Raw genomic sequence first — 9,021 nt, forward strand, 5'->3', positions numbered from 1 at the left:
TGGGAGTTTGTACCTAATCTATTTATTTTAGTTGATTAAGAATCCCAAGATTAATTAATCTATATATGTCAGTGCAAACTTGTTTTGAGATTTGGATGTAGTAGGCTACTAGGTCAATCACAAATGATCCTATTCTCTCATCTGAGGAACGGTATTCAAATCTGGTTTTGGTTTTGGTTTTGGTTGGACTTTGGATTTGAATTTGGTTTTCTAGTTTTCTAGTTTTTAGTTTCTTTGATTATTTTTTTTTATTACGGGACAATAGGAATAATCGTCTCTTGAGTATGTCTAAAAGACCAAGATTCAAATTCTGATGCATTTAGTGGCTTGGGATGATAATTAGCCCAAATAATATCAAATTCTTAACCCAAAATAAGATCAAATTAATGTTTTATTGAATGGGTTTGAAAACTGATCACACCTGTGGAGTAAATGAACGATTATAAGTTATAACTTTATTACACAGTGGATATGTATGATATATAACGACGTGACCAACCATCCATTTATCAGTGACATCAGCGAGTAAAGCTCTACTTCACTTGAGTTACAAACATGTTATTCCTATTCACCCCATGTCGTGTTTGTGGATAGACGCCTATTTTTGTTATGACGTGAACAAGATGAATATTGACTGTAGAAGAAAAAGATTCTAGATACAGAACTGGAAAGATTTTGAATAAGCATATTTCCATTGCAATGTCGAACTTGACTCGCTACTATAGGCTATGAAATGATATCGATTCATTTTACTAGTGTTTCTTTCGTGGACTTGATTATGTACCATAATCACTAATTCGAGAGAGAGAGATCAATTTTTGCGTCAAAACTTGAAGATTGATCTTCAAGTCTCCCAATATCTGGTTTCGTATCCGCGACTGATTGGATAAAAAGACAAGAGTTCCAATTTTTGTTTTCTCCTTAGTTCAACAGTCATGACTCATGGTTGGTTTATCTTAGAGAAGAGTGTATTGTGGCAAAAACTTAACAATGTTTTTGTCATGAAAGAAAAAGAGTGTATTGTGGCAAAAATAAACTTAGAGAAGAGTGTTCATTATTAAAGGTTACTCCATTGCAAAATCACATACACTCAATTATCACAGAACCATCAAGTAATGGATTGTCATTTCTTTTGAATAAGTATATCAATTCAGGCCACCACCTTATGAAATCATACATGGTCAATTAACTAATAACTTTCTTTGTCTTTACTTATTAGTATTTTAACTTAGTTCAACTTATACCTAATTCATCCTCCATTAAACTGAATTAGATTAGAGTTAGAAAACATAGATCATTGCTAAAAGGGATCTCCCATTGGATAAGACCAATGTCCGAAGATCAGTGCCCTGTCAATGTCAAAGTACAAAAACACAAGACGGGTTGTTTACCCTTGAAGCCAAACATTTGATTGTTGACACGTTGATTTTTGGATTTTTTTAGCATTGTGGAATACTAGACTCATCCATAAGATGTCAGAATGTGGTGTCACCTTTTTATATTATTTTGTTTAAGAAACAAAGTATATGCTTCTGCTAATTAACTGGTTGACAAACAGATTGGATCTATCCATCGACTATATATTAATTAAATTGTGATTATATTGCTCATAGATGATAAAGTAATCTTGTGAACATGCTATTCTATGATATGGATAGATTTGGATGTCTCTAGTCGCATTACCACAAACATAATGAGAGTTGAAGTTCTAAAAGAGACAAACTAATAAAGTTTAATGTCATGAAATGATAATTGTGTACAAGAAAATACCTAAAAAGAGTATATATTTTATATCTATTAGTACCTTTTTGGGATTTGGTGAGAAATAAAAAGAAGATTTGATTTAGAAGTGAGTTGGAGGTGATGCATGTTCACTAGGCTTTTGTCGGAAAAGCTGAGAAAACTACAAGACTTCTTAAACCTATTTTAATTTTATTTGATATGTACTCACACTTTTACTTTTAACGAAGACATCTTAGAATCTTAAATTTTCTAAGACCATAGATTAACCCAGATTTTTAGGGTGGAGTTCTTAGCTTCGGCTAAGAACCGTTTTTTATCTTTTAACTAAGAAAAGTTAAAAACCGTCTCTTAAATAAGAGATATAAGAGTCGACTCTTACCCAAAACATGTAAAACAAAAAACAAAAAAAAAATGTTAAATCATAAGTTAAGAATCCCAAATTAAGAGTCCGGGTTAGTCATGCTCGAAGCAATACATTGTCAAACGAAAACGGTAGCTCAAGTTTCATGGCAAGACTAAAACCTAAAAAGTCTTTGCACTAGACCATGTAACTAAGGGGCTGTTAATGGAGCTTAGATTTCTATAGAGTTTGTTAGTTTGTTTGATTTAAAAAGTTGAAAGATTTGTTAAATTTGGAAAAAATAAAAAAGAATTTTGTATAATATAAAAATCTATGAAAATAAAGTATTATAATGATTTTAAAAATCTAAGGGACACATATGTAACATTTTCAAAATTTTGTTTTGTGAGTTAAAATGTTAAGATACAACTCCCAATAACACACTTATTTTATAGATTTATAGAATCATTAAAATCTAATTTTTAATAACAAAAGATTTTATATAGAATTATAAAATCATCAGACCAATAACATTAGTTTTTAATAAATATGTAAAAATCTTAAGCTAATTAGACTTGAAAATTCTAATAATTATTATAAATTCAATTTCTACTAACACCCCCTAAATCATTTATCATTTCTACATACTCATTTTCTTCCACATCAATTCAAATACCAAAAAGTATCTATATAACATTTCACAATATCTATACTAACCATATAGTTTCATAAAATCCCAAATCTATCTTTTTATTGCTCAAAGCTAAACCTCCGAATTATGAGTCACAGCCCATGACTAAATGAAGCCTAGTTAAGAAGACCCAATAGTTTTTGGGTGGTGTGTGAGCATGAATGGTGATAATGGTACCAGATCCAAGACAGGACAAGTCCTACTGTGATGTTGCGGATCAAGTTCTAGCCTCTGCTAGATTTCATACCAGAGCAAAAACTAAGACCATGAGGCTTCAGGGTAACGTTATCCTCAAGCGAAAGATACTTGACTTGTTCGCTTTGATTCTTTCATGATTGAAAGCCCCGAATCCTGTGATTGGGAAGACCGTCCATACCTTGACATAAAGACGATTGGTTCTTATTGGGGTATTTTACTTCATATTATATGGTTTGATATTAGTACTCCAATATCTTTAAGATTCTTATTTTCAAACCGGGTAAATTAATTGTTTGACATTACAAACGCAAACATTACACTGCATGTCACTGACAAAAGGAACAGATTGTCGCGGATTTATTGCAAATTCTGTCACAAATTAATATGAGGAACATACGTATGTTGCATGCAGTAATAGTTTTTTGCTTGCAGTAAATTTTTTTTTTTTGCTTGCAGTAATCTTATAGGTTGCTTGCTTTACTATTAAAAGTTTCGTGTTAGTTTTTTTTGTGATACCGTTTGTAAGCGATTGATGACAAGATGAGTGCTAACGTAGATAACTGATGATTAAAGAAGACGCAAAGTTTGGCGTTTCTTTAGAGTTTTGGTTTGAGCCCTCACATGCGCGTATGAACCGTCCAACATCAAAGTAACTAACGTGCGCTTCGTATCAAAGTTAACACAGATTTGACCAAATATCATATATCTAAATTAGATAATCTAATACACATCCATCTATTCCCATTCATATATACGAGTCCATGTGAATTGGATACATGCACCGTGATAATGTAGTATAAAGTGGTACCTTGACCGTGTAAAAGCAAGAGTCATTGAAGTATTAAGCAATAGTATCTATTGTACAAAGTCAAAAATCCTCAACACAGACTTACAATATACATCATCAGCAAGTAATTAAATACAATATTACAAATCAACTTGATCTATCATAACATGTTGTGTTTCCATCTTCTCGGCCGGACAAGAATATCACTATATATATTTCATAATTCCCAAAATTCTAACATATTCTCCCTCAGTCTCTTCTTGTGTCTTCATACGAAAACATCAAACCAAGAACCCGCATATAGTGAATCAAGAACATATATATATAGCATAACTCAAACACCATAAGGATCATTGGTGCTAGTCATGGAGAATGAGATAGGCAAGAAAGGATCGCCATCAATGTCGAGAAACTCATCGATCGGATACTACTATCAGCGGAGGTCGGAGGGTGTACCGTTCAAGTGGGAAATGCAGCCAGGTACTCCAATTAATACTCAGACCACGGAGATGATTCCTCCTCTCAGTCCTCCCCCGGCGATGCTCAGCCTCGGCTTCCCAAAGCCATCCATCTCGGTCGAAGAGCCAAAGCACTCTGTGTTTCCAGCGAAGCTTAAGTTGCGGAAATGGAAATATATTCGTTGCAGGAAATATTTCTCTAGATTGGCTAACAAAATGGTTTTGCCTTCGATTCGTTTGTACCCTGAGAAACGGTAGATGGCCACAAATGAATAAAGCATATCAAAATAGGCCGCGTTAATATCCTATTCCGTCAATCAACATAGTTTAGTTTTTAATTTTTTATTACCTAAACAAAATGATTATTTTTTTGTTAAAAATAAATAAAATAAAGTCCTAGCAAAAAAAAATAATAATATATATATATACAACGCAAAATTCTGTTTGTTTTCACGTAACATCCGTGCAATACAAAGGCTATTTGCTAGATCCACCGGAAAGATAAAGCCTTGCAACTATGAGTTAACGTCGTTCCTAACAGGTTGATATTGAGCTTCCTCCCACGCTTTGCAGTCGACTTATGTAGTAAAATCGAGCTCGACTTTGGTTAGAACTAATCTTCAACATTTTAGGTAAACCGAAATAACTTGACCGAACCAATAGACATATCGAAATAACTGCATCAAACACATGAAAACCCTCGCCAACCAATAACGAAATTTGTTTGTTCCTATAAATTTTGTTTTTGTTCCTATAAAGTTGATTCCACTAAGAAGATTTTTTTAAAAAAAGATTTGATAATACAGTATGATCAAAAGTAAATACATTACCCCTTGCAAAGTTATCCGATTCTGTATATAATATATCCGGTTCTGTATAACAGAATTGATATTTACAAAATTATGTATTGTAATGGATCCATAATACTAAGGCCACCATTAACCGGGGTATTCACCCCGGTGCTTAACCACTTTTAAAAAAAAAAAAAAAATTAAGCAGCAGCGCAGTAAGCGTCGATTGTTCCCAGTGTTTGCGAACCCCACTGACACGTGGCAGTCCGCGATTAATTCATTTTTAAATTTTTTTTTTTTTAATCAGACAAAAAAAAAAAAAAAAAAAATTAAGTACCTCCATTTAAGGCGCTAGCGATACAGATGGTGGTTAATAAGTTCCTTACTGATTTTTGGATTAAAAAAAAAAAAAGGGAAAAAGAAGTAATTAGAAAAGAAGCGGTGCTTAATTAAGCCTCAGAAGAAGCGGTGCTTAGTGGACACGTGTTGCCCAATCATTGACTCCGCGGAGAGGGATTTCTCTCGCGGAAATCGACGGTGAGATTCAGCGTGACGAGGAGATCGCGGAGGGCGACGGCGAGGATATTGGAGCAAGAGACGGTGTTGGGACAGGCGAGCTCGAGAGCGGTTTTGGGCGGATCACAACGTCGAATCCGTCTCCGGGGAAGGAGAGGTTGATGGGGTCATCGCGTTCGGCGGCGTTGAAAGCGGTGGAGGAGACGAGGACGGAGGCGTCGCAGCCGTTGGGGAAACAGTCGCTAGCGAGTTTCGTTTCTTCCTCTCCTACGATCTCAATTCTCCCGTCACTTTCCATACCGAGAAGCTCGATGGAATCTTCCCTGTCGATAAATCTACTGAGTCGGGTACTCAAAACATTCAATTTCTAAGTTTATTAATGGTGGAAGTAGATTTGAATCAAATCTCTTCAAACGCAATTGAAGTTAATGTGATTATTGGTCCTTAATTTCTGACTTTGCTGGTTTGATTTATGTTCATAGAGGACAAAAAAACCAGAGCTTTACGTTGAGTGTGCATTGTATATAGATGGAGTTCCTTTGGTTTTCCCAATGAGAACAAGGTTTCGTCTCTTTTCTATATATACTTATCATGATTTTGCCTTCCTTCATTGTGTGATGTTGTCTCAGTTGTGATGTTGTGATGACCTTTGTAGAAGCGTTTTGATGTTTCATATAGCTTTCTTCTTAATTCCAGATTGAACACTACAGGTCCACCATACTGCTAGAACAAACTCATCACTGTCTGGGATACAGAACTTGGGAAGTTTAAACCTTCAGAGCTCAAACAACTAAAGCTTGCAAGGAGCTTGGATCCTTGAGTGGAGATGAAAGACAAAGTTTCTTCGCTGTATGGAGTGGAGTGATGTTCAGGTAAGCTGACATTTTTTGCTTCATCTGTTTTCGTGGTTCTTATGTTTTCATGTTACATGATCTTTTTCATATTGGCAGGAAGCAAAGCATCACATCCCTTCAGCACATTGTAAGTTTTTCTGTAAAATTTATATGCCAAATTTGTGGATGAAAAGTATGTGTAGCTTGGTTTACTCTTGAACGTCTTCTTCTTGGTTTACTCTTATAGGATGTTTCAAACCATGTTGGCAAGAGATTTTACAAACCAAAGTGTTTCTTAATTTTTTTTTTTTGATCTTTTAATATGTTTTATATAATAAATAAATTTTATCTTAAATAAAACAATGTTTAATTTTATTTTTTAAGAACCCCTAAATAAGATGCTTGCATTGGAGGACAAAATTTAGAGGTTACTTAAAAAAAGCGCTTAACACCCATTTATTACTAAAAAAATGATTAAAAACCCTATTAGGGGTGGTGCTACGGTTAATGGTGCTCTAATGAGTTCAGCATTAGAGCACGTTTTAAGTATTATGCCAGCCCTAATTAAAACTCATGAGTCAACGTAAAACGAATTCGAGAACAAGTTAAAACTTAAAATCAAGAGTCTAAAATCATTCCCCTAACCACGGCATAAAACGGCTACGTATGATTTAAGCGAATAATGAGGTATTAAATGATACGAAGATGGGATCTAACGACTACCGCTTCCTCCAAATCTATAGTTAATGCTCATTCAATTCTTTTCCTTCTCTATCACCTCTCTAATTACATGTCCTTGACTATGTTTATATATAAATGGAGCAAAAGGTTAGAAGTAGTACTATGGGTAGTGTGATATATGAAGAGTAGTTTAACACTATGGTTTTTGAGCTCTTCAGTTTCGTTTTGATTTCATAAACACAACACCTTAGTTTTTTTTTAATCGTTCATTCAGAAAACGAAGTTTCGTCAGCAAAAGTCAGAAATATCATTTCCCTTCCACGACTTTTCAAATGGTAAGTGGATGATACTCTATCACATACTTAGTTTTCTTTTAGTTTTAATAGTTCCAACTGTTAGTGATTAATGTACCACCTAGTTCCTACTCTCTATTACCAGAAAACATGCGCAGAGTAAATTTGGTTAGTACGTTCTCTTAATATTTGTTTTCTTTTACATATATACATCTCGATCTTAATCATGTCATTTTGTTAGCAGGCCATTTAAGATGAAACTAGATTTTTTTCTTTGGAGTACATATATAAGCTAGGGTATATATAATTATATATGATGATATGAGTTGGGAGAACCATGTTGAACAGCTTTTGGACGTGAGAAATGGTGGTTAATTTGAAGGAAGTACAGATAAAGTTTTAACAAAAAACTCCTTGATTTGAATGTGTTTAAAGGCAGAAGAACAAGAAATTAGAAGGCACGTTGTACTTACCAAACCTTACTCGTTGGAAGATGAAAAAGATTCTGAGCACACCGCTGCAAATGTCATCCGTCGGATCCTTAGCCTCCTCAAGAATGTACGCCCAGGATCCGATCTCACCAATTTTCAGGTTTAACTTTTTAGAACTTGATGGAGTGATAGTTTTTTTTATTGCTATCATCTTCCTAAAAAAATGTTAAAGAAAGTTTTAGTAAAGGCAGAAACCAAAGTTTGTGTTAGGATAAATATGCTTATATATAGTTTAGAATATCAACAGATATTTTGCATGAAAAAAAAGATCAAGGTATTAGTTAGTCTATAATGCTATATGTCCAGGTTGTATCATTAATCTCTCTAAGACTTCTAACAGTTGAAAATTATATATTCGTACAAATCACATCATTTTCCTGACGAATTCATTCCTTTCTTCAACCATAAATTTCATTTAGAATGATGAGTATGCATTTTCTCCTTTAAATGTTAATATTAACTATTTTATTTGAACGTAAAGCTGCCACCACAGCTGAACCTACCAAAATCGCAACTCCAATGTTACGGCGAGATGATCTACAGCTTTGGTGGTCATGATCTGCTAGGGGAATGCAGCCGTCGCGATCTTCCCATCGAACGGCTCAAATCGGTCGTAGCGTGGAACATCTCCAAACTCCGTCCTGTACTCTTTGGACAGGCTCCGTACAACCCCGTTCTTGGAGAGACCCACCATGTCTCCAGTGGTCATATCAACGTCCTCATCGAACAAGTACAATATTTATGACAATAATGAAGAAACTTATTAAATTTCCGAAGCGAATATCTTGTTAAAATCATCAATTATTTAGCTATTTTCAGAAGTACACATATTTTTATACAAATATCATACGAATAAAGCATTTATTTCAGTATGAAGTTATGATTCATCATAGGTCTTGTGTTTTGCATGCGACTTAACATACCTCAATACCAGAAGAGTTATTCTTGGGGTTAACCTCTAGATTCACCAGCCAATAGGATTTCATTATTTCAAATTCTATATTTTTTAAAAAAAGAAACAAAATATTATCAAGTTATATTATGATTTTTTTTTAAAAAGTAAAAAAATAGCAGCTACAGAAAAAAAAAATTAAAAAAATATTTTTAACGTCGTCAGCAAAACACTAAACCCTAAATCCTAATCCCTAAATCCTAATCCCTAAACTCTAAATCCTAAACCCTAAACCCTTGGGTAAACC

The 9,021-nt window shown here is 34.2% G+C and overlaps 2 protein-coding genes across 4 annotated transcripts in view; both read left to right on the plus strand.

Annotated features, from left to right (window-relative positions):
• The first annotated feature begins 3,856 nt into the window (after positions 1 to 3,856).
• LOC106331898 lies at positions 3,857 to 4,475 on the plus strand. Its single transcript, XM_013770339.1, has one exon. The coding sequence runs from the start codon at positions 4,125 to 4,127 to the stop codon at positions 4,473 to 4,475; it is 351 nt and encodes a 116-aa protein (XP_013625793.1). The 5' UTR covers positions 3,857 to 4,124.
• A 930-nt stretch (positions 4,476 to 5,405) lies between these two features.
• The window catches only part of LOC106309672 (oxysterol-binding protein-related protein 4B-like), a 5,783-nt gene continuing 2,167 nt past the window's right edge, over positions 5,406 to 9,021 (plus strand). The window contains exons 1-7 of one of the 3 annotated variants that reach the window (XM_013746760.1): positions 5,406 to 5,871; positions 6,007 to 6,086; positions 6,221 to 6,396; positions 6,475 to 6,505; positions 7,313 to 7,373; positions 7,767 to 7,922; positions 8,304 to 8,552. In XM_013746760.1, coding sequence (XP_013602214.1) covers positions 7,371 to 7,373; positions 7,767 to 7,922; positions 8,304 to 8,552 — 408 coding nt within the window. In that variant the 5' untranslated portion in view covers positions 5,406 to 5,871; positions 6,007 to 6,086; positions 6,221 to 6,396; positions 6,475 to 6,505; positions 7,313 to 7,370. The remainder of the gene's footprint in view (positions 5,872 to 6,006; positions 6,087 to 6,220; positions 6,397 to 6,474; positions 6,506 to 7,312; positions 7,374 to 7,766; positions 7,923 to 8,303; positions 8,553 to 9,021) is intronic. The other 2 variants (XM_013746768.1, XM_013746776.1) reach the window with 2 other exon arrangements.

This window comes from Brassica oleracea, chromosome C1, assembly GCF_000695525.1.
Source record: "Brassica oleracea var. oleracea cultivar TO1000 chromosome C1, BOL, whole genome shotgun sequence".
Taxonomy (NCBI): domain Eukaryota; kingdom Viridiplantae; phylum Streptophyta; class Magnoliopsida; order Brassicales; family Brassicaceae; genus Brassica; species Brassica oleracea.